At 36.3% G+C, this 27,151-nt stretch overlaps 1 protein-coding gene across 19 annotated transcripts in view; it reads left to right on the top strand.

The window, feature by feature from the left end:
* ADGRL3 (adhesion G protein-coupled receptor L3) overlaps positions 1 to 27,151 on the top strand; it is a 787,514-nt gene that overhangs the window by 691,669 nt on the left and 68,694 nt on the right. For all 19 annotated transcript variants that reach the window (XM_059670118.1, XM_059670097.1, XM_059670081.1 and 16 more), the window contains 3 exons: positions 2,494 to 2,714; positions 13,738 to 13,804; positions 15,410 to 15,501. In XM_059670118.1, coding sequence (XP_059526101.1) covers positions 2,494 to 2,714; positions 13,738 to 13,804; positions 15,410 to 15,501 — 380 coding nt within the window. The remainder of the gene's footprint in view (positions 1 to 2,493; positions 2,715 to 13,737; positions 13,805 to 15,409; positions 15,502 to 27,151) is intronic.

Raw genomic sequence — 27,151 nt, 5'->3', positions numbered from 1 at the left:
GATCGCCCTGCTCTGTGCATGACAGGGGGCAGCGTCCCAACTCCCCAATCGGCCCTGCTCTGAGCCCGACCAGGGGCTGCACCTAGGGATTGCGCCTGCCCTCTGCCACCTGGGAGCAGGCCTAAGTCAGCAGGTCGTTATCTCCCGAGGGGTCCCAGACTGCGAGAGAGCACAGGCCGGGCTGAGGGACCCCCTCTCCCCCCCCCCCCCCCGAGTGCACAATTTTTTGTGCACCGGGCCTCTAGTTTAATCATATTAAGACAGAAAGGTAGTGAGGAAGGGAAAGAGGGTGGAAAAAAAAAAGAACTGTACTAGCCAATTGTTCTTGGTAACACCAAACAGAAAATATGAATAACAGATAATAGCTAATATATTAAACGGACTTCATGCCCAGTTACAATTTTTTGTGAGGCCCTTGCACATAAGGAAAGTTTGTTCTCAGGACTAAAACTGCAAATGAGAAGAAAACTCTTTTTTAGAAAACTCGGACTAAGCATAATCAATAATTCATTCACTTGATGCTGTTTTCTGGTATGTACGGAGTACTTTACAATAAAAATGCCCTTGTATTTGTGATTACACATTCATGATTAATGGCTGTAAAGGGGACAATTATGCTGATTATACTTTTTATTGGTTATCATATACAAATGTGACAGCTTTTCCCATAAACCATACATGTGAATAAGCAATTAAGCTACACATTTCTTTCACCCTGAAAGTCAAGCAGCCTGTTAACAAAAATTAATAGTTGAAGTTCTAACTCTAAAAAGCAAGAAATGGAAAACTGTTTTATTTTCCATAAAGAAATCATTTTATTTCTTCTTAACCTGCGCTTCAAACACCATTATTTCTTTTCATTTAGAAGCCTTATTCTTGTTAAATTTCACTAAATGTTGCAAACTGAATAACACTAATTTCTGACAGAGAGCATAAATAACAATGATTAAAATGAGACCCTGAGTAGGGTCCAGCTCAGCCCGACTTGCCTGTGTTCTTGTTGCCAGACCGCTGCCCTCTCCTGCATCCCGCGCAGCGGGTCGGCTCTGCTTGCTCTCTAGCCCTCGACATTTGACTGCCTCATCTCCCTCTCACTGTCACCTCTCTAATCCAAAGAAATTGGCTTACCTTGTCTCCTTCTCAAGGACCGTACTCATCACTGAGTCCATACTAATTTGATCATTTCTATAAGTTTGTTGCCCCTTTCTAGTAGGAGCTATAGATTTGAGTTAGGGCTTTTATAAGAAATGAAGATCCCCAAAGGAGTGAAAACTTCCGGAACTGACATAAAATTAATATGTGGTCAGCTGAAACTTGTAGTACCTTACATAATATGCCAAAGATACCTGGTTGGGTGGCACAGTTGGTTGGAGCCTCATCCCATACACTAAAAGGTGGCAGTTCGATTTCCCACTGGGGCACATACCTAGGTTGCCAGTTCGATCCCTGGTTGCAGCCCATATGTGAGGCAACATATCAATGTTTCTCCCTCCCTCTCTCTAAAAATCAATAAACATATCCTTGGATGAGGATTAAAAATAGATAAAGTAAATATGTATTTTTAAAAATAAATAAATAAAAATAAAACATGCCAAAGAAAGTAGTTCAAGCAGTTTTGAACTATTGGCCGCCTTTGTTGACCAAGCTTATCTAAACTAACATTTAGTACAATAACAGAAACCTGAGAGAAAAAGCACTTCCGGAATATTATTTTGACCTGATCCAATTTTACACCTATGTAGCATGAATTTTCCAGTGCTACCATAGGTCCTTTCTGAAACAAGACAGGGAAGAAATAAATTAGAAGTAATAGTGCCCTAACCGGTTTGGCTCAGTGGATAGAGTGTTGGCCTGCAGACTGAAGCGTCCCAGGTTCGATTCTGGTCAAGGGCATGTACCTTGGTTGCGGGCACATCCCCTGTGGGGAGTGTGCAGGAGGCAGCTGAATTGATGTTTCTAACTCTCTATACCTCTCTCTCTCCCTTCCTCTCTGTAAAATATCAATAAAATATAAAAAAATAGAAGTAACAGTAATGAATGAATAATCAATTATAAAATGCTGTAATTAATTATACTATTAAATTTTAAGAACTTTTCTCCTTGTTTTTAGTATTTTTCTAGCAATTAAAACATTAGTGCATACATAATTATAGCCAAGAGAAGAAATTTCTGAGGTTTATTTTGAAATCTTTAGATTAATCTCAACAATAATTATCAGTAGGCTCTTAGAACTTTTCCCTAAATATTATAATCTTTATTATAATGCTAGGCTGTCATCCCTCAGCCATTAGTAAAATGTTAACTATAGTTTTCAAAGATAGGTTATATTTCATTAGGTTTTAATATCGGAGTTTTAAGAATCTTACCCAAGTTATTCTTTTGCAGACCTATATTTTCACTGCAGTATTGATAAATATTTATTTTAATTTTACGGCAGTTTCTAATATTTTATTTAGTAGTAATTTGACTCAACCATTTGGTTCCTCTTCCTAGATTGCCTGTGCGGTGTTTGCTGCCCTCTTACACTTCTTCTTCTTGGCCGCCTTCACCTGGATGTTCCTGGAGGGTGTGCAGCTCTACATCATGCTGGTGGAGGTGTTTGAGAGCGAACACTCACGCAGGAAGTACTTCTACCTGGTGGGCTACGGTATGCCCGCGCTCATTGTGGCTGTGTCGGCTGCGGTAGACTACAGGAGTTATGGAACAGATAAAGTGTGAGTTGCTGTTTTCTTTCTTTTTTTCTTTCCTTGTAAATCTACTTGAAATAACAGAATTTTCTTGGAAGCTAAGGTCTTTTTATCAGCTCACAAGAATACATGAAGGAACTGGAGAAGCAAATGGGGATAATTCAATTCATGGTTTGAATTTTTGTAAAAAGAAGAAAAAAAATAGCCGTGAGAATCAGTATGATGCGGTTTTCAAGCAGCAGAACTTTTTCAAATGTAAATCATAACCTTGAGTAATTGTAAGAAGAGCATTACTTTAATATTTTTTAGAGCATCGAGACATTTGTCATGAAGAACTAGCTCTATTAAACTGTGTTTTCAGAGGACAGTGCCGTCCCTGATATTGATGGCTTCTCTTCTTCCAGGCATGTCAGTTCTAGTCACTGGAGAGATAATTATGTCATTAACAGGAAGAAAGACTATGGTAACATAGGGAGTCTACATTTTTCCCTAGGTGGGTATTGGGATATAGTGATGAATTGCATATTCAGTGTAACTTCAAATTGGCGAGAGATACATGTAGAGATGTCCAGCATACTGGCAAGGAGCTCAGTGAAAAATAGTGTTGTAATCCACATCAGTTTAACAGTTGGCATCCTGAGCATGAACGAAAATTTCAATAGGAAAAACTTAGAAGTGTGACCAAGATAGATCTCTGATGAATACCCACATTTAGGACCTGGGTTGAGGATTGAAAATTGAAAATAAAAAGAGAAAAGAGAACAGGTGACCAGAGCCTTAGAAAGAAAACCACAAGATCGGGGTCAGGGAAAATGAGAAGTTTCAAGATGGTGTTTCAAAACCATAGTGTTTTATGTCAAAGATAACTCAAATAGGATAAGCAGTGAGGAAAAATCATTTGACCTTTGCAGCAACTATTTTGATAAAGTGCTAAAAGCAGAGGCCAAATTGGAAGGTGTGAAAAGAGATAAGTCAGTAAAAAGTAGTCTTCATAGTATTATCTGCACCCTGAAGAAGTTTGATTGAGAAATAGTGAAAATATTAACTCAGGTGATAATAGTAATAAAGGCTTTTTAAAAATGAAGTCCTAACCTTGTCTAAGGGTGAGAAGCATCATGCTGATAAGAGGAGATTCCTAGACAAAATATCTTATGCCTCATTTATAATATATGTGTGTATGTGTGTGTGTGTATATATATAGGCTGAGTGAAAGGGAAGGTTCTAGAGGGGTAGAAAAGTCTAGGATTGGATATAAGATGAGGAAAAGCTTGATTTAGTAGTGAAAGTGTCTTTTCTATTCCCCAAGTCCAAGATAATAATTTTACAGATGAAAACAATTAAGGACCAGATAAGTTCATTGCCTTGCCCATAGTTATAGAGCTTGACAGTGGCAGATGTGTGACAAAACAAGTCAAGTTTATTTCCACTAAACTAGGATGTTTTTGAAATAAGATGAACCCTCTCTTCTGAGGTGAATGAGAAGAACACACACGGGGTGGGGCAAACGTAGGTTTACAGTTCTGATTCAGCGAAACAGTTTATTCTTGTATTATTATTTATTCTTTATTGCATTATTTTTCATATGAACAACTGTAAACCTACAGTTGCCTCCCACCCTATAAGGTCAATTTTGAAGTGGAAGAACTTCTCTTTTTACCAAGTAGGCAATGCTGATTTTTGCTGAGTGATCAGGTGAGGTCATGTTGACAGGACAGGAGATTTGAAAGATTTGAAGTGAACACTACAAAAAATGTGATAAGGAGCCAGTTAGACATTAAGAAAAAGATTTTTAAGCAATAGTGAAGGACCGGGTGAAGTTAGATGACATCAGTTTTTCAGAAGTTAATAAGCTAAATTTTATGCCTTTTCACCATCAATCAGCAGCCTGAATATGCTGGTGATAAAGCAGGTCGCTTCTCAGAAGAAAGGATTTTTAAGGAGGGAATAATGAGAAGAGGACTACAGAGTTATTGGGAGCGTAGTTAAAATAGAATATATGTTGGTGCAGAGACACCAACAATTCCATTAAAAGAAGACCATTTCACGTCTGTTGAATTTTCTTTTTGGGTACAGCGACAGGCTATAGAAAGCTATTTGTCTAAATGTAACTAATAGCAATTCTTTTTATACATATTTTTATTGATTTCAGAGAGGAAGGGAGAGGGAGAGAGAAAAAAAAACCCACGCATCAGTGATGAGGGAGAATCATCGATTGGCTGCCTCCTGCACACCTCCTACTGGGGATCGAGCCTGCAACACGGGCATGTGCCCTTGACCGGAATCAAACCCAGAATGCTTCAGTCTGCAGGCCGAGGCTCTATCCACTGAGCCAAACCAGCTAGGGCAGCAATTCTTTTTTAATTTAACTTTAGATCACAGGATTTTTTTTTTTAATCACCTTTGTTGATATAATTTACATACTATAAAATTCACTCTTTAATTGTTTTTAGTACATTCACTGTATTATGTATTCAACATTGCTACCTAATTTTAGAATATTTTCATCACCCCTAAAATAAACCCATTAGCGGTAACTCCTTTTAGGTCATAGAATTTTACCTTTTAATTAACATATTTTCTCTCTAAGGTATTAAATTTAATGATATACTTATTTGTCACCGTATACTACTCCAAATATTGTGTTTAAGTCATTCAGTTTTGTTCTTTTGTAGTTACTGATTTGCTCTTATTTATATTTTATGTTGATTTTTTTCTCTTTGGATATTTTCAAATTTTCCTGTTCGGGAACTGACTCAACTTGTTTGCTTTGTGTTTTAGTCATTTATTTTGAGATAGATGTCATTTTCTGGATAGTAGGAATCTATCTTTTCTTAGAATCAATAATGTGCAGTCCCTTGTGACTTTGTTAAAGCTTTGGCCATCACTGCTTTAATTTCCTGCACCATAACTGGAAGCCTTCATTTACTGACATTATTACTGTGTGGGAATAGAGGCTAATTTATTTCCCAGGCACTGATTTAAAACAAGCTTTAATAATAGTTCGGGTTCGTAATTATGATTTTTCCCAAACCAAAGAAAAGCAAAACAGTTAAAGATAAAAGGGAGGGTCGAGGAAAGAAAAGGGTAGGGAAAATTGCATTAACATTCTATCACAGGCAGGCATAGAACACTTAATGTGTCCATTACACCTTTTAAATAAACTGTCCACAGAAGAACCTTTAGAACACATGGAGATGCTGTTTAACTTCCACCCTGTGGGAATTCATGCAGCCCAGTGTCTGGGCAGTCCTGCTTTGCCCGTTGAGGAAGCAGGTATTGAAAACAGAAACATCATTCAGTCATTTTCATTTACGTGAGGATCTGAAATGAGCAGATCATGTTCCATCAGGAGTTTAATCAAGAATCTTCCCAAAGAAAGATGTAAGCAAGGAATTTTTACACAACTTGAAGGCCATCTGCATATATATCTTGTTCCTTATTATTAAATCTGTCTTTGTTGTTCCAGCTTCTGTTCATTTCAAATGGCATTTTTCACTCCCTGCTTATTCATCTTCACATGATTTTGTTTTTTATGTAACTCTACTCTCTCGAGGTTTTTGGGGGTTTTTTTGCCAGTGTTCCTATGTGCCACATTGAATTTTTATCACAAATGTGTATACTTCACAGTCTTAAATAAGCTGGAATTAGCAAGAATTCAGATACATATTATCAGTCATTTTCTGTACATTTTTCTTAAGGTTAATGATTTTTATGCCTTGAAAGTCTATTTCATTTATTTTTAGAATTTCATCATTATTAATATTTTACTCCTTAGTCTCAACTGCTTAGAATGCATAGAGAAGAAGACTATTCAATATATTACAGTAATCTAAATAATAGATATGTCTTCCCTTTTTCTACTCTTAATGTACATAATTGTATTTTGTTATACTGACAGTGAGGTTTTTTTCTCTGAGATCTTTACTAATGATAATAGCTTACATTTCTAAAAAGTAGAAAATCATATCAATGGTTGGAGATAAAATTGTTTTTGTAGGTTAAGTTAATATTTTTTGATACAGATAGTGGTAACTATCTTATTCCATTTGGCTGATTGGTTACGATATGTTTCACTCTGAAATGTTATTAGGGCTGTTGAATTGATTATTATGTACAAAACTCGTATTGAGATACAAATAATACATAATGTGATTTTGAGACGTTGCATAGTTTGCCATCAATTTGCATTGCTTGTAAGAGATTCTTACTATTATTTTCTGCTGTTGCTTAATGAAATATTTTTAGCTGTACTGATATTATTATTGAGAATGTACTCAGAATAACATTTAATCACAATAATCAGACATTTACAAAATAATTTTTTTTAAATCCCATAAAGTGGACCACAGGTCTAAATCACACTATTAATAATTGGCATTCCATTTTATTTGTTTGTGTATCTTTCTTTTACTGAGTGAATCCACCTAATATGGTACTGTGAGAAGACATAGGCCGGCATTGACTTTGCAATAATTCAAACAGGACAGATTTTGAAATTCAATGCTAAATACTTTTATGACCTGAAAACTATCAGTTCATTTAGTTACCTCAATATTGCCACAAAATGCAAACAGTTTGAATAGCTAATATTTTTAAAGAAAAAAAATCAAATTTACAGTTTATAGCACTTACCTTGTAATCTAAATATGTAACTGAAAGAGCAGTGGTTAATGTGATGGGTAGATTGGAAAAGGACTGGACATAGGTTCCATGGAAGGGGCATGCTAGAAAGAACTAAAGCCCGGATAATAGCCAAAGAGTTAACATACGGGCTCGAAAATTGGTTAGGGGTTTCTGAAAGATGTCGATTAGGTCATGAACATTTATAACGGATCAGAACATCCTTGAGGACTAAAAGCATAGCCGAGCTCTTAAAAACAATTGAAATCAAATTTTATGATCTGAAAAGTGTTATAAATCGTCTATTAAGTCAGATTTGTCTCCCCAGCTCACTAACTTAAGAACAGCTCTAAAAAAAAAAGGTAGCGCTCAATGTTTCTTTATTTTCACTTCATTATCTAAGTAGCATAGTCATTTGGTAGAAAAGTGATTATTGATTTTTAAAAATACTAGATTATAGTAGTATTCAAGAAAGATCCTAGCCAAGGAACATTGAACTTATCTACAAGCTGTATGCACAGCTTTATTTAATACATTTCACAATTTCTAAGCACTGCAATCCACTCATAGAAAAGTATATATTCATTTGGAATATTTCTCTAAGCATATTATATGATGTAAACTAGTCTTATAACATTTCATTGATGTGAAACATCTACCTTGTTGATATATTATCACCAGATATCTTCGAATCTAGCTTGGCCAGTGGGAAATAGTACAGCTAATGGAGAAGTATTTTTTATTGACATATATCAAGAAAATCATTCAGTATATATGTGAGGAGTGCAGCTGCCTGTTTCTGTGTTGTTTTATTAAAGGCCAACAGCATGTTTTATGTATATGTGTAATAGAGATTGAGATCTTATTGTAACACCATTTTAGCATCTAGGAACCCTATGGATGGGCACAAAAATACCATCATATATAAGAATTGTTGGTTAGGCATAATTTTCTGCATTAGAAAGTTACCCATATGAGAACTGTGTCAGAGAATATCAGGACTGCTGTCTTGTTATTTACATTTAGGTATTGGCCATAAAGTTGAATGTTAATTTAAACCACATGGGACTATCGGAATAATTCCAACATTTACTGTTAACAAATTTTAAGAGAGTCCTATTCTTACCTTTGTAGTCCACCATAAAAATGTAGGATTATTTTGCTGGAGAAATAATGAAATCCTTGTGTTTTTTAAAATAACATATTTGGACATGAAGATAGCATAATCTATATTTGATGTATAGGAGCTAGTTTTGAATTCTAGGACCCAAAACTGTAGCTGGACCACAAATGCTGGTCTTGACCTACTGCTGATCACACTCTGTTCCTTCATCACTCTGCCAACCTTTGTTCCAGTTCATGGACTTGTTCACAAAGTATTTCAAGGTGATGCCTGCGTGTGCTGTGAAGAAAATGACATTTAAGAAATTCTTCTAACAGCCCTAGCCAATTTGGTTCAGTGAATAGAACGTTGGCTTATGGACCAAGGGCTCCCAAATTCTATTTAGCTCAAGGGCACATACCTTAGTTGCAGGCTCCTCCCAGGCCCAGGCTCATGCAGGAGGCAACCAGTCAATATGTTTCTCTCACATCAACGGTTCTCTCTGTCTTTCCCTCTCTCTTCCACTCTCCCTAAAAAAAAAAGAAAGAAAAAAAATCAGTGGAAAAATATCCTTGAGTGAGAATTAACAAAACTCAAATAATTTTGCTTCAAGTATGTATCTGTCACTTTTACTCTTCTCTTCCTTCTTTCTGACCCCAATTAGCTTGATTCCCTCTTTTTCTCTCTAAATATTGCCCTATATATGAGGTGCAAATATAGAGATCTGCATCTACTATAGACAAAAAGATAATTTACTTTACACATCTTATGAACAACCTAATATAATTAAGCCTTATAAATTCATTGTCTAATACTAACCAAAAATTGGTTACTGGGTACATTTGATACTCACCAAGGATAGTGTAGTCTGTGATTTAGGGTCCTATAGAAGATGAAACAAATACCATTGTTAATTTATATTACATCAGAAAAACTGGCCATAGTCAGATGTTTACTTTGATGAGTGTTTTAAACAGGCAAGAAAATACAATGTTTCAAAGCATCTTAATGGTACCATATTAAACATGCTAACTTTGAAGAAGGAATGACATTCTGTAACTGGTACCTAAAAGCATTGTAAAACAGATGTTTTGGGTGACATTTATATGTATGTAAATGGGGTAATTGGCCTAACCATTTTTCTAAACACAGAATCATAAATGATTTATGATAATAAAATGGTGAGATGTAACTAGTAGAAGAGAATAAACTTTAGAAATATGACTTTCTTTTTGTTTTGTTTTGAGAACTTAATTTGATTCATTATTTAATTTTTCTCCATTTTGAGTAAATATGAAGGTGGTATTTGCAGGATTAGTAATTGACATTTTTATAGATTAATCCAGATATCAACGTCTTTACCATTTAATTTGTAATGAAGTTTATTTATTTTGGAAGGAGAATAATTCTGGAAAAAATAATAATCCTTGTGAATTAGCTCTATTTCTTTAGAGTGCTAAAATAATACACTTGTGTTAATGCAGTAAGAATTCATCATATATAATAATATATGCTTCTTTCATAATTTGAAAAATGCTACAAAAATAATTTTAATGACATCTTTGTATTAGATCACATTTTTTGAAAACTTAAGGTTTATGTATATGACAAGTGCTCCTTTGAATTCTGGAATATATCTGGTATCATAAAAAATTTTCTTTTATCAATTGCTTCAAATAAACATGTTATTTCAACTTCAAGTCATCTCACTTGACATGTACTACTGTGTAAACATAAATTATAGATTATACACATGGCTGAAATTCTTTTTAAAAAGAAATAGACATCTTAAAAATTAAACAAGAATGGCCTATTAAAGTGAATTATTTAACAAATTAAATGCAACTTAGTGGATAAAGGCAAATTTCAGATAAATCCTATTCTTCAACAGCAGGTCTATCTGGCCACTTGCAAGCTGGTCTTTATTGCGCTTATTTCAGTAAGTAATTCCTCTAGTTTTCATTTTACTAATCTGGCCTTGTCTTGCCTTAACCAGTGGTTTTGCCTTGCATCCACGTGACATTGAATGGCCTGTGCTTATAGAATTCTATGAAGTGAGATATATGTGCCCAGGCATGTAACATGCACCTCAGTGTTACATATTATGCAGGTAATATACACTTCCTTCGCACAGGGAATCATACAAACTGTGAAGGTAGTTAATCGGAAAGAGAGGAAATACAGAAAGCTTTGAGAAAGCCAGCATGTGGCCACAAACAACAGCAGGTGTGGCCATATGGCAATCAAATTAGAAAAGGGATCCCTGCCACACGGCCGTTCAGAAGAGAGTGAAGCCCGGGCAGCGCTCAGGGAAGGACGAGTCACTCAGCGCATTCCAAGAGTTCCTACTGCCTTGCCCACCGCTCGATTCCAAAGGGAATTTAAACCTATCGTAGCAAATCGATGTTGAAGAATATTCTTAACGGATAAAAATAACAACTTCTAAAGTGATTTCACGTCCACATTTAGGGATCACTATGCCAAATCATATACATTTCCAAATAAAGCATTTGCTAAGCTGAGACTGTTTTTTAAAAAGTAAAGCATTATAATGATAACATTTAATTATTTTATTAAAATTTACAATATTTCATATTAAGAAAACATTTAGTGAGATTATTTATAATTTGAAATTCCCTACTTAGGCCAAGATACTCTGTAATAATGTAACTTATTTTTTTTTTCCTAAAAAGTTGTTAAATTTCAGAATAACTTTTTCAGAAGTTCTTGAAACATTTTCCTTTAGAAAGAATTGGCTAAAAATGTGTTTTAGTTCTCAGATTAGGTGTCAAAAACTTGTTCTACCTACAAAAGACAGGGCCTGTGCCAGGTACAATTGACATTCATTCTTAAATGTAATATTAGCATTGTATCATGTTATAATTTCAGCAACATTCCTGGTGTGTATATGTGTGTGTTTTCTAATCTGGGGGAAGGTCCATGCCTCATGCCTTGTGCTCTATTGTTCTTATCTTGAGGGGGAAAAAAATGGTCTTTGTTGAAAACTTAGGGACCCATAAATATTCCCCCTCCTGCCTCCCCGCTGCCTGTACCCACCTTTATTAGGGTGGTGACAAACCAGCCTCTATCAGAATGAAGACAGTGTTCCTATTTCAACCTTACATTCTCTGGTTTGTTTCTGCTCATTGGCAGCGCCACACTCTTATTTTCTGTGGCCCAATTTGTTGAGCAACAGCACAACAAAAGATTACCAATTACTCAAAGAAAATAATGGCTGATAGTTTAAGTATTGATTGTTTCCCTAATAGTATTTTTTTGAAATAGGATTATTATGTCTATTTTAAATAGAGAAATTATCTGTCTGTGTAAAAACATGAAGTTGTAGTCAGTTTCTTATTGGAGTATAAATATTATACTTCTATTAAAATTAGATTACATATATTTAACTTAATAGAAGGTGGCTATATTTTATTGTTTTGAAATGGATTTTTTCAGGGAATATGGGTATTATTTATATATTTAATTCTTTTGCTTAAAAATGTAGCTTTGAACCTTTTATAAATTTAAAAGTCCAGAAAAAAATGTTTTTAAAATACAGTTTTATTGATTTCAGAGAGGAAGGGAGAGGGAGAGAGAGAGAGAAACATCAGTGATGAGAGAGAATCATTGATTGAATGCTTCCTGCACAACCCCCACGGGGGATCGAGCCTGCAACCCGGGCATGTGCCCTGACCAGGAATCAAACTGTGACCTCCTGGGTTCCTAGGTTGACACTCAACCACTTAGCCACACTGTCTGGGCCCCTATCACTCAGATGTTAAAACTATTAGAATTTTGGCACATTGCTTTCTGGAATTATTAAAATAAAACATATGGCTAAAATCCCTTTGGTCCACTTCTATCTAATCCTCTCTACTCTCATGTGAGAGGTAACTACTAAATGAGTTTGGTTATTTTTTCTCCCTTCAATTAAAAGAATATTACATACATATATGTATCTGTCAAAAATGTATTACTTTAGGCGTGTATATAAACATTTCAAAGCTATGTGGTATAAATTATTCATGTTACTTTTTCACTTAAATTTAAGGACTTGAATGCATGCATATGAGCATAACCAATGGACACAGATAGGATATGGGAATGAGGGCATGTGCTGGGAGTTGGGGGTGGCTGGGGAGAGGTCAATGGGGGACAAAGGAGACTTATGTAATACATTAAACAATAAAGAACTTAAATTTAAAAAAATTATTATTGTGACCTATCCTATTGATATAAAGAGCTCTGTCTTCCCTTTTAACTGTTTTGTAACATTGCACCATATGAATTAAAAATATTTTATTTACCTATTCCTCTATTGATGGACATTTGTAAATTCCTTTCTTCATAGCTTTTCTTAGTAGTCCATTATTCCTGAGATTTAAATAACATTTTTATTAAAAAAAAAAAACCTCAAACCCACACTATATTTACATACTTCAGACTTGCAGTTTTAGACCACTTAGCAAATCACTCTTTAATAGTTTCAACTGGAGCTATTTTATTTTTAAATCATGGCTCAAATATAGAAAAATGGCAAATAATTCACGATATGATTTTTAACATCAAATGTAATTTGTTCAAAATTTACATTAATCTTTCTCATAGCTAGTCACTTCCATTTTGTCTTCCTGTCATCCTGGAGAATGAAAATGTAATTTCCCAGAGGCTTTACGAATTGGGGGAGTATTAAATGTAGCTGAAATTAAGTGATTAATAATTTACTTTTGGGTCATGAATCAACTTCATGGGATGCTAAGGATCATTTGCAACCCCAGAAGCACTAGCAGTAACAATGCACTTTTGAAGATTCAAGAACTCTCAAAGGTTGGCTGCCCAACCTAATTAAACTTCAATCTTCTGATACCAATTTTATTTCTCCTCTGTACTGAATTTCCTGAGATCTTCTTGACGGGAAAATGTCACTTTGCCTGACAGCTGATAGACAGGTTATGTAGCACCATAATTGAAGAGAAAAGGATAGCTTAAGGCTACTCGATTTAAAGACTATGTGTATGGCTCTTTCTTTTTCTTTTTCCTTTCTTTCTTTTTTTTTTTCTTAAGGTTTCTATGACAGACAAAAGGCCTTAGCAAATAGGCCCAGTGCCATTTTTTCTGCTTCCTCCAGGGGTAATTATCTTACTCCATCAATAGTGCTGTCAGAAATTGGGCACGTAATTCAGCATTTAAATGAACAAGCAATGTAATATTTCCTGTCTCCCAGTGGAATGCTGTGCAGCTCACATTCTTCTCTGTCACTCGCTCACTCTTGATGTATGTCCCATACCCAGTCCTTGAATGCCTTCTCTCCCTTGTGTTTCATTGCAGATGTTGGCTCCGACTTGACACCTACTTCATTTGGAGTTTTATAGGACCAGCGACCTTGATAATTATGGTAAGAACTCCTAATTAACTATGTGTTTTCCAGTTCAAGAAATGAAACTGTTACTATCCCTATACTGACTATCTTTAATTTACATAGATTAATTTGGGGAAAGCCTGTACTTATTTGACCCCATAAACTCAAGCAATTAGACACTCATTATAGTCTACTTTTCTACTTGTAAAATGCGTAATCAAAACTATTGTGAGAAGACAACATGCATTTTCAAGTTTATGTACTGCTACGGTTCCTGAGGAGCCTGATCTAACATAATCCATTTGGTTTTGTAGATTTTGAATAGTGATGACTTTAAGTTTGACCAACGTTACATCTCCGTTCATTTTCATTTGGATAATTTGAATTATGAATGGAACCAGAAATTAGAAAGTGGCAAAATATCTTACTATTCCTTATAGTTGTTTTTTAAATATATAAATCTTAAAAACTTTAGAATTTAAAATGATTTTATATAAAAATGCCACAAACAAGCGGTCATACCTTCTCTTTTTTATTTTAGATGCATAATACCTTGATTTCAAATAGAAATTATTTCTCCTCAGTTAGATATAATTGTTAGGATCATTTACAAACTTAACAATTTAAAATAAAAATTTGCAATCTGTTTCTTGAAAAAAATAGCCTTTTGACTTTTAATAAAGTCTCAGTCTACAACTCATTTTCTGAAATCCTTTGGGCCAGGTATATTTTGAAATTCAGACATTTTTCAAACGTTATCAAGGTTATATGGTACCTGTATTGCATAATATATATTATCCCTAGTGGGAAATAAGCAGTTGCTCCAAATCAAACCTAGCATCCAGTACTCACAGTAGGGAGTAGGCAAGACTCTGAAACCAAACAGTAGTAATTCAGCAGAAAAAAATTTATAGGAAAACTAAGATCAAATAGAATAAAGACATGAAGATCCTTATGTCCATTCACATCAGGTTCTGCCACCAAATGGGTTCTGTTGGGGCTAGGCTTTTTGGTTACCCAATGAATTTTTTAAACTTTTACTTTCCAGACTTTTTGAATTCAATAAAAGATCATAACCCCGTATTATTCAGAAAAGAACTTCTTAGAGGTGGGGCGTAGAATTGGATTTCCCTAGTCCCTCCAATCCCAAGTTCTGAAATATATAAACAAATCAGGTGATCAAGGACAATTTGACATGTGGTTTTCTATACAGTTTATGTATATATGATATATAGAATTTACACTGGAGCTTTTTGTTTTGTATTGTTTTAAATCATATGCTCTCTCTGGCTCCAGTAATATAACACCTTCATTGGAGGTTCCCACTACCTTAAGCCTAGTTGGTTTTAATATCAGAATTTAACCAGAATTTTCTATTTTTTTTTATCTGGTGGTTCAAAAACAGATCAATTTTAGTATTTGTGTGTACTTGGCATAACAGTGCTTTGTACCTCCTTGGTATTCCAATCCCCAAACTGGCTTCTTGCCTTTACTAAAAGACTAAGCAATCATCTACGATCCAATTCCTTTAAAAGTGTTGTGAGAGCTAATTTCCCAGAGCAACTCATCTGTTATTTTGAATAGACGTACTTCTTTTCTAGTCCAGTTGTGCTCTACATAACAGTACCTTTTACATTCCAGCTTAATGTAATCTTCCTTGGGATTGCTTTATATAAAATGTTTCATCATACTGCCATTCTGAAACCTGAATCGGGCTGTCTTGATAATATCAAGTAAGTGATTTTTCTCTTTGTTTCTTTAGGCTGCCTTACTTTGGTACACTAAACTCCCCTTGCTTTTAATTGCACTGAAATCTTACGACAAAATGATGAAAATCAGTGTGTTGTTTTTGCTGAATAAGATCATTTATTGACTATTAAGGTAACTTGATCTGCCTGAAAATGAGTATAATGAAGCTCTGTCTTCAAAGAAACTATCCCACCACCACCACCACCCCCAAGCTCTGATTTACAACATAAGATTTCAATATATACATTTATTTATTTTGTTCTGAAGGCAACTATGAGGTTTCTGGATCCAGGCAGACTATTATTTCACTTAGAGCAATAAGCACATCCCTTCTTAGCATTCCATGCCCCCTTCAGAGCAACGTGAAGAGAGGCAGATGGTGGCCTCTGCCAGTAGCAGAAGGGAGATCCTACCCCATGGAGAAGAGCCCCTGGTTAGCAACCTGAGCATTTACATAGGAGCTGTTAGACAGATGCTCTCCTCCTCTCCTGAGAGAGGAAGAGAAACCTCAGCTTCCTAATGTATAACCCTTTGGAATATAAATCCATGGCCTTGGGCTTAAACACACACCCCCCCCCATCCTTTGAAATGTTAACGTCTTTACCTCCTGGGAGGTAGATCCTTCCAGATGCCGCTCACTATCTGTTCAGTCACTCAGTCATCTTTTAACTTCCCAGGTTTGACTTTTAACCCAAATTCCACTTGTCTATGTTCAGAAAACCCTAGCCATGCAGAGATAGGAAAATATTCATGGTACTTTCCACACTAGTAGTACTTCCTTTATATGAAGAAGAAGATTTACATTTTCTGAAAAGAAATGTGGCTTCTCTGTATCACCAAAAAAGGTATCATGTTCCTTTAGAGTCTATGACGTTTGAGAAAGACAGGAATGTTAGATGTACTTTAGTCATTAACATATATAACGTATTAAATTGCGTTTGTATATAATTTGCCTATATGTTCACTTGGTTAAATGTTTATATTTAAATGAATGTACTTTCAGAGGTTTCCTGAGGTTACTAGTAATGTTCATGTGCTACCGACATTCTCCTGGAACTACCTCAGCTAGCAACTGTATCACCCATTCTCCATCTTCCTACATTGAGTGCCTGACCATAGTTCCTTGCCCATAGTAGATCCTCACTGAATGTTTACAGAATAAATGAACACTAGAAAGACTTTAGTGACAAAGGTGTATTGACATTAAATGGTTACTTTTGTTGAAGCAATAATCTGCCTAAATTAGTTGAAAAGGATAGCTAAATAATTAGAAAATCATAATATATATGCCAGAGCAAACTAGGAATTATCTACTGTAAGCAGTAGTCTTATGTAAGTCTTAATATTACTTAGTTGAGATAATAGTCATTATGTTGTTGATTTATGTACAATTAGACTACCCTTCTAAAATGTAGTGTTAATTCCTTGAACTATTTGAACCTGATAAAATTGAATTTGGGTAAATTAAATAAAATATGTTTTCTTTATCATATCATACTTTTACTCACCTTAGATATAAATTACAACATCTTTAATCTGTTCTTCTGTAGAATAAAACAATATACTAGTAATACTTTATCTTTTATTATTTTTTAAAAGTATTACCATAAAAAAACAAAAAATGCATTGATATTTATGTAATAGCTTTTAACAGCTTAAAAATCAGTAACAGGTCATGTACTTAGAATAATCACATATTTTTTATAGATCAGCTTGTACTCTCATTATTCACATGTGTTCCTTTAGGTAAAATATGAATCAAATCTTTATGATATTACTCTTTAAAAAAATAAAAGTAAAGGGAAGAATTACATTTAATGGCACTGATGGCATCAAGATTTATATTGCTAAGTAAAGCCTTAAATAAGAATACCTCGATTAGAATTCTATCCAAACTGTGTCATACTTTGGAAAGTTTATTTAACCTTCCTGAGCCTTCCTGTCCTATTTAAAATGGGCATCATAATGAAGCATACCCAAACATCACATGAGCAGAGGAATATAAACAGCCTTTGATGATGCCTTTTAAAAAGTCAATAAAGCAAAGAGGAATTGGGTAGCTTGTTAGAAAGGCTATGGCAGGTGGTTTTAAGATGGAAGAAACATCAACATGGATATGCTAATGGGAAAGAACAAAGAACTGAGTGGTCCGAAATATAAGAAAGCGGATTGTTGTTAGAGTTGTGACTTGAGGAATTGTAGGGAATGAGAACAGGAACAGTGGTCCCGCAGTTCCACTGCATTAGATTTCATGAGGACATGGTGCCAGAGTTACCTGAAGCCAGGGAGGAGGACCCTTTCCACTGAAACTGGATGAAATAGGTAATAAGTGTGATGTCGACCTGTGGTGGGACCAGAGAAGGGCAGTAAATTGAGGGATTTCTGGCTATTCTCCTCTATGAAGTAGGAAAGATGGTCATCTGCAGGATATAAGGGACTATGGAAGAGAGATAAGAAGAAAATATTTCTTAGAACTTTCCAGAAGCTAAAGGATGTTTCATTTTTATTTAAAATATATTAACTATTTAAGAATTGCTTATAAAGAAATCAGCAGGGCATAATTAAATACGGAAAAGATAGAAGAGTTTAAGAAAAGTAATAATGATTTTGAACATTAAGCAAAACGCAAAATCTGGAAATTGATTTTTTTTTAAAAGTAAGGATTTATATTTGTAAATGGTATGTTTGATGTGAGACTATTTATTTTAAAGGTATAAATAAACATTGTTCATCTGAAAAGTATTTTTTTAGTACATGGGTGATAGCATAAAACTTAATAATGTTTACTTGCTCTTTGATTTTTGTAATTTTATTAAGTGATGAATAAGATCATTTTGTTTAGTTTATTAAGAGCAAAGAATACCTATTAGGCCTTGTCAAAGTTGTTATCTTTCTAAAACAATTCCTTCATTTATCAACTCTTTATTGCCTTTACTATACATGTTATTTCACACCTAGATATTATCTCCTTTACCTAATTCACTGCCAACATTTCCTTTTAGGACACCATCAACTTCTACAGAGCCACCGCTCTAGTCGCCTAACTTCTTCCCCATGTTGTTTCTTGCCCCTGCCTTGATCAGCTAGAGTGATTTCTTGAAAAGTTTAAATCTGACCATGCAACTTTCTTGGGTAAAACTCTTCAATGGCCTCCTGTTATTCTTACATGAAAGTCCAGACCCTCTACCATGGCCCACTAAGCGTTCCCTGTCTGGTTGCCCCTTTCTTTCTTCAGCTGCTTTTTAAGCCGTGTGCCCCTCTGGCCATTCTAGATGTGTTCTTCTTGGCTTCAGGTTTTATCCCTGATTTGTTTCTCCAAATGTTCTCTCCCCAAACATTGTGCCTGGCTGACTTCAATTTACCTTAATTTAATTATCATTTTAAAAACTAAGTTAATTACTTTTTAATTCTAAATTTACTTCACTGTCATCATAATAAACGCATTTTGATGTTAAGTATACAACATTTATTTGGCATGCTCATTACTATACTAAAACTATACTCTGGAAAAAATTAATAAACAAATAGAGTGAATTATGTAATGTGATTAAAAAGGAAATGAGGTATGCCAATTTTCTAATTTCACTAAAAAAGTAATTAAAATTAAACAATACATTTCTACTTGATGTTTGTTTATTTGTCCTTTGTCTCTTTTTTTAATCAAACTAGGTAATTATATTTGGAAGAATAAAATAATTCCAATCATTTGAATTTTTGGTTGAATTTCTGACTAGTTGAAATTGGAGCTTAGAGTAATCATAGCAAAAATCTAACTTAATTTTGAAAATCTATATGTAAATATAAGTAAAACAATGACTGACTTGTTATCAAAATGAACTGATAGTATCACTGAAGTGTTACGATATATAAACTTTAATTCTTGAGGAGAATTTAGGGCATTCTTGAAATTTACCTTCAAAATAAAAATTGACGTTTCTGTAGTTATCAACTACATCTACTCTTGGAAAATATATCTAATAATATCACAAGTGTTTTTGAAGAATAAAAATAATAATAAAGGTTTTTAAAGCTAAGAAAGAAAATTTGTGCCCATATGGAGGGACAAGGAATCTTCTAGACTTGCCTTCTCTGTACCTCTCCCTTTGCTTTTTCCCATGGACTGACTTCTGTATCCAGATGTCGGATTTTGGCCTGGTCATGTTTTCCTTTGATTTCTGGTCTCCCCTCCTAACTTAGGTTTTACCTGAGTGATGGGTCAGCAAACACATTGTCACATGATTGAAAGAAACACCTTTCACTTTCCTTCTTTCTTCCCTGGGCTCTTATTTGCTAAAGGAAGACATTAGAGAGGAGGAATAACTTCAGTGTTAGACACACTTGGGTTTGAATTTCTGTTCAGTTTTGTAATGATTATATGACCTTGCAAGTTACATCATGGCTTGCAGTCTCAGTATCTCTTCTGAATTGGGAATAATTGTATCTACTTAATTAGAGTTGTGCAATAATTAAATATGATCATATGTGTAAAGCATACAGCTTGCAATCTAGTGCCTGGATAGGATGGTTTCATTATTTTTAACCACTCTATGTGGAAATATATTGCTTGCTGCCTTTGCTCTTTGTGCTTTGCATCATGAAATTTGTTCAACTCCTTATCAAAATCCCATTAAAATTTGACTGGCTCTGCTTACCATATGGCATCATTAAGAATATGCATGACATGAATCTTTTTTTTATTAAAGCCAAATTTATAGTATTATGAAAAATTGGCTCCAGGCGTGAAATACTCACTTGATTAATAAATAGCAAGTTCTGTAGTTAGTTATGAAGAAAAAAAAAGAAAAAGAAGTGTCCTCAATGAACTTGGATACCTACAGGATGAAAAGAGTTCTAAGATGGCTTCTGAATACCTTCAGGAATGAATAGGAAATGTTTCAGCTTACCAGTGTCCATAATAACTTGTTCTGTTCCTCTGGAAGCTAAGTTTTATTTTGAGGACTGTGTCTAAATATTGGTAGAAATAGTTAAGTCAGAATTACATTCAGCTTGACTAGTATTACATTAGTCCCTTACAAAGTTAAGGGTGGTAGGGTTTTAAATATGAAGGCAGAAAAGCAAATTGATATAATCTTGAAAACTGCAACAATCTCCTAAGAATATTTTAATATTTCTACTTCATATGAATATGATTATAATTGTTGTATATTATATATCATATATAAGTACTTATTATAATATCTTAATATATAGCCTGCTTTTCACAATGTATCATCTTTATACTGCAGTCAGAGTAATCCTATATAATAAAGATATAATATGCAAATGGTCGTTACGCCATGAAGTGTAATGACTGACCGCATCACGACCGGATCAGCAGGAGGGTGGAGCAGTGAGCTACAAGCAGGCAGCAGAAAGCTACAGGAGGGGGCAGGGCAGCAAGCTATGAGGGGAGGCGGGGGGAGCTGCAGAAGGGTGGCAGCAAGCTACTGGCACACGGGGATTCATGCGCAGGGCTACTAGTATCCTAATAAGAGTGTGAACCTTTATGAGAAACATACATTGTGGGGAGCTGATATAGGGTTAAGCCTCGGACTGACCTGTTGGTAAAGTCACAAACAATTCCCAGCTTAGAGGGCACAGTCCTCTTAGCATAATTAGGCTTGACCTTATGAGGCTCCCCAGATCTTACCTGGGAAGCTAATGGGCTGAGAGAAGTGCAGGAAGTGGCCAAAACAAGTGAAACTCACAAGAACAGTGTAACTTTGGTAACCACTACCTTGTTTACCTCTGACTATAAAAATAAAGGCTCAGCTTGCCTCCGGATCTTTCTCTGTGGCCTCAGACAGGCACAGGGAAGATCCACGGAGACTAAGGAAAGCTAGAGAGTTTTGAACGCTGTCTCCATGTAAAACATTCTTCGCCGACTCCGTCCACACCTTTGAGAACCCCTGGGCCCTCGGGGCTGGACCCCGGCAATACATCTAGTTCTAAGTTGTATTTAATAAAAATATTCATCCACTTCATAGTTTTCTAGATTAATTTTCACAAAAATATTTTAATACTGTCTTGATTTTTTTTCAAAATATTAGCTAGTAATATAAAATTTTGAAATATTAATTTCCACTTTTAAAAGGAAGTTCAATATAATCTGTATAATCCACGCAGAGCTTTAAAAATATAGCTTATATTTCCATTCAGTTGATTATGTAATAGTTTACCTCTCATCACCAAAACTCTAAATTCAAATGAAAATTTCACAGATTTCAAATTATTTTATATACTATAGGCTTTGTGCACCGAAGGGGTCCCTCAGCCTGGCCTGCATCCTCTCTCAGTCCAGGACCCCTTGGGGGATGTCCGCCTACCGGCTTAGGTCTGATCCCAGGCCTAAGACATTCCTCTCATAGTCAGACATCCCTCTCACAGTTTGGGGCTCTCACAGTCCAGAACCCCTCTGTCCTTACCACCTGCCTGCAGCGGACGCAGGAGAGGCTCCCACCACCACTGTTGTGCTCGCCAGCTGAGAGTCTGGCTATTGGCTGAGTGCCACTCCCCTTGTGAGAGAGCACTGACCGCCAGCGGGCAGCACCTGCATTGAGCGTCTGCCCCCTGGTGATCAGTATGCATAATAGTGACCGGTCATTCAGCTCGTCGTTCCACTGTTTGGTCGATTTGCATATTAGGGTTTTATTATATAGGATAGATAAAATAATCCTATAGAATAAAAGGGTAATATGCAAAAAGACCGAACAGCAGAATGACTGGTCATTATGACGCACACTGACCACCAGGGGTCAGATGCTCAATGCAAGAACTGCCCCCTGGTGGTCAGTGCTCTCCCACAGGGGGAGCGCTGTTCAACCACAAACCAGGCTCACGGCTGGCAAGCGCAGTGACCTGTCTCCTGCACAGTGCTACGGGTATCCGACTGACGGCTTAGGCCCACTCAGTCGGACATCCTCTGAGAGTTCCCGGATTGCGAAAGGGCACAGGCCAGGCTGAGGGATCCCCCTCCCCCAAGTGCACAAATGTTGTGAACCGGGCTTCTAATGTTTAATAATGAAAATGAATATTATCTGTCTGTTATCTCATTTTCTCCAGTCTTCTTCCATTTCCTTGGTCTGTGGGTAAATATCACTGGACATATGCCATAGCTTTTATCATAAATGATCCAGGTGTATTTGAAGTGTAATATAATCCAGATAGCACTTTTTGAAGCTCTGTGTGTTGTTATGACATCATTACGTTTGCTTCAAACAAGTTAAGATCTTTTTTAGGTAATAGTTAGTCCTATGCTGATTAACTTAATTTCAACATTTAACAATCATTTTATTGGAAGATAAATTCTAGTTATTGATTCACAAATCTGAGAATTCTGCAAGTGTTGTTACAAATCTCATTGTATCATGCTATTTAGTTTGTAGCTCTAAGTTTTCTGAAATATAAAAGGAGTGATCTCTCTTTTTTTAGGCTTTTCCTTTAAAATGCATCCAAATCCTCATATAACCTTTCTAGAAACCAGGTGTTTTATGGATCACTGTATTCAATGTACTTCATACGGTCGGAGCTGACATTGGAAAAACAAGTTAGAAGGATGACTGTCACAGCACACTGGAATTGTGCATTGTACCTTAAGATCAAATAATTGTTTTACTTTTCACAACATAATTAGGTTTATATCAGATTTAGGAGAATCAATTTTCATCTAAGATTGAGAAAGGCTAAAACAATACCTGCGGGAAAAATAATTTTTCTTTATAATAAAAACAAAACAAACCAGCAGCTCCTTCATTCTATATATGTGGCGTGGACTCAGATGTCCTTATATTCTACAGAAAATGCACATTCAGACTTTGGGAAAGCTTGATAATCAGAACTTTTTATGAAACCAACATTTCTTAAGTATTTGTACACACAACAGCAGAATTAACCTAAATTAACTGTTCATAAGACTCTAGTTTTTCCCCCCAAAATGGTCATGTGCCAATTTTTATGAGTGGAAGAAATATGAGGATAATTTTAAATAAATAAGATTTATGTTTCATATAGTTTACATATTTTATTTAATTTTAATACTTATTTTTATTGATTTCAGAGAGGAAGGGAGTGAGAAATAGAACGATCAGTGATAAGATAAAGTCATTGCTCAGCTGCCTCCTTCATGTCCCCCACTGGGGACCAAGCCTGCAACCTGGGCATGTGCCCTGGACTGGAATTGAACTCAGGACCCTTCAGTCTGCAGGCCATTGCTCTTTCCATTGAGCCAAACCAGCTAGGAGTTAATTTTTAATTAATAAGTTTTGATATTATTTTTATCCTTTAATTATTCAATAATTTATTTAATAAATGAGAAGTGCTAAAATTTTGTATATGTTTTGAAAGTAGAACATACAGAATTAGCTAATTCATTTTACATAGACTATGAGAGAAAGGGGTGGAGTTCAATTCCAAGATTTTGGGCTTGGAGTACTGGAAGAGTGAGATGTTATTACTGAAATGTGAAAACTGTAGGGAAATACACATTAGGGTTTGATCAGAAAAGATTTTTTTTTGCAACATAGCTCTGAAAGACTTACTAAACATTGCATTGTACATGTTGAGTAGGCAGTTGGAATAGTGAAAGCTGGAGATTTAAATTTGGAGTTATCAGTATAGACATTGTATTTGTTCTATTTTATTTGTTCATAATTTTTATGTTTCGTGTATTTTATATTTTATTTTCAGCATTGATTTATTTTTATCTATCTTTATTATTCTATACTAGAGGCCCGGTGCATGAAATTCGTGCACTGGGGGGCAGTGGGGGGTGGCCCTCAGCCCAGCCTGCACCCTCTCCAATCTGGGGCCCCTCGGCAGATGTCCAACTGCTGGTTTAGGTGTGGGATCGAGCCTAAACCAGCAGTCAGATATCCCTCTCACAATCCAGGAATGCTGGCTTCCAACCACTCACCTGCCTGCCAGCCTGATCGGGGGCCCCCTAACTGCTTCTGCCTGCCAGCCTGATCAAAGCCTAACTGCTCCCCCGCCGGCCTGATTGCCCCCAACTGCCCTCCCCTGCCGGCCCAGTTGCCCCTAACTGCACTCCACTGCAGGCCTGGTTCCCCCACAACTCCCCTCCCCTGCCGGCCTGGCCACCCCTGCAGGCCTGGTCGTCCCCAACTGCCCTCCCCTGCTGGCCCAGTAACCCCTAACTGCCCTCCCCTACAGGCCTGGTCCCCCCCAACAGCCTTCCCCTGCCAGCCCGGTCTCCCACAACTGCCCCCACCTGCTGGCCTGATCACCCACAGCTGCCCTCCTCTGTCGGCCATCTTGTGGTGATCATCTTTGATCACATGGTGACGGCCATCTTTTGTGAGGTCATGATTGCCAATTTGCATATTACCTCTTTATTATATAGGATAATAAAACCCTAATATGCAAATCAACCGGACAGTGGAACGACTGAAGAGCAGAATGACTAATTGTTATGATGCACACTGACCACCAGGGGGCAGATGCTCAATGCAGGAGCTACCCCCTGGTGGTCAGTGCACTCCCACAGGGGAAGCATCGCTCAACCAGAAGCCGGGATCACAGCTGGTGAGCGCAGAGGCGGTGGCAGGAGCCTCTCCTGCCTCTGCAGCAGCGCTAAGGAGCAGCGAGCCAAGTGGTAAGGAGCAAGCAAGTGGGAAGTTAGGAGCAAGGGGTCCTGGATTGCAAGAGGGATGTCCGACTGCCCAATCGGGCCTAAACCGGCAGTTGGACAATCCCCCGAGGGGTCCCAGATTATGAGAGGGTGCAGGCTGGGCTCAGGGATCCCCTCCCCACCATGAATTTCATGCATTGGGCCTCTAGTTTTCTATAGTGGCACATTTTCACATTCTGGGTGTTTTTTTAAATTTGGCATTGTGATACATATTTTTTTAAAACATAAAACAGAGTATGATGATTGAAAAAGTACTAATAGTAAAAGTGGTATACAGGGACACAGACCAAATGTGGATGCAAAGTATTGAGACAGTTATTTTTCAGCCAGACTGTTTCTCTCACTAGTCACTAGAATGTATGTGTCTGTTAAGATGAACCCCTATATTCATAGCAGCACAATTTACAATAGCTATGATTTGGAAACAGCCTAAATGCCCATCAGCAGATGAGTGGCTTAGAAAACTGGTACATTTACACAATGGAATACTACGCTGATATAAAAAAGAAGGAATTCTTACCATTTGCAACAGCATGGATGGAACTGGAGAGTATTATGCTAAGTGAAATAAGCCAGTCAGTGAAAGATAAATACCAGATGTCTCACTCATTTGTGGAATATAAAGAACATTTAAACTGTTGAACAAAAATAGATAGAGGCAAAGAAGCATTGAACAGACTGTCAAACTACAGCGGGAAGGTAGGGGAGGGTTGTGGGGGGTAAGAGAGCAACTGAAGGACTTGTATACATGCATATAAGCACAACCAACAGACACGGGGGTCAGGGGGAGGTCAATGGGGAAAATAAGAGGAGACATCTGTACTACTATTTGTAATACCTTAAACAAGAAAATAAATAAAATAAAATAATAAAATAAATAAATAAATAAATAAATAAATAAATAAAATAATGAACCCAGTTGTATCATCCTGGCTATGAAAGAATTCAGAGCCAAGACCCAAACTGTAAGAGAACATTTATTTGGTAAATCATAGAGGAAGAAAAAGTAATTCCTAGAATAAATGGGTATAGGAAACAAGTTATAGAGATAAAGGAAGCGCCCTTGGAGCTTGGGAATGAGGAAGCTAATGGTAATGTGACTGGGGCATGGAGGGGGAAGGGTAAGTGAAAGGTATGGGCATGCTCCTGGGAGGGAGAGCACACTGGGCCCTCCACCCTAAGGGTTTTTAGGGTGGAGATTTTAGGGGAGGTCCCAGGGGAAGATCTCAATAGAATATTCAGTAGCTTTCCAGGTGTGTCCTTTCAGGACCTAGGTCTCCACTGATTGATTGGCAGGCACCAGGGCAGGGGTCATTATTCTTTTTTTTTTTTTAATACATATTTTTATTGATTTCAGAGAGGAAGGGTGAAGGAGAAAGATACATCAATGATTTGAGAAAATCATTGATTGGCTGCTTCCTGCATGCCCTCTACTAAGGATCAAGCCTGTAACCTGGGCATATGCCCTGATTAGGAATCAACCATGACCTGGTTCATGGGTAGACTCTCAGCTATGGAGCACACCAATGGGGTCTCCCTCCCCATTTTTCATTAGCATACAAAAGACTCTGTAATTACTCAGAAGATTCCAGGCATTTTAGGAGCCCAGTGCCAGGAAACAGGGACACAGACCAAATATTTATTTTTCATTATACCATAGCAATTTTGAATTTTTTGACATAGGTATAATGAATGTAAGGTGGGTTTTTTTTGTTGTTTTTTTTAATGGCTTAGGTAGATACTATGTTCATAAACATATTAAAGAGAAAAATCTAAGCATATCATTTTTCTGAAAGAGTTATCTTATATTTCTAACTCCTGAAAAAGTGTTACAAAATCAAGTCAAATTTTCTATTGTGAATGTGCTACTATGGGTAGCTACATAACGAAAATTTAATGAAGTCTTATGAAAATGAGAACATTTAATTACTATAATTAATTTGTCTCCAAATCCTTTGTGAGGTATAACTCATTTGAGTGTTTTGTAT

The sequence above is a fragment of the Myotis daubentonii genome, chromosome 1 (assembly GCF_963259705.1).
Source record: "Myotis daubentonii chromosome 1, mMyoDau2.1, whole genome shotgun sequence".
In the NCBI taxonomy this organism is placed as follows: domain Eukaryota; kingdom Metazoa; phylum Chordata; class Mammalia; order Chiroptera; family Vespertilionidae; genus Myotis; species Myotis daubentonii.
The sequence above is the reverse complement of the archived record's forward strand: the minus strand, read 5'-3'. Positions and strand labels throughout refer to the sequence as shown.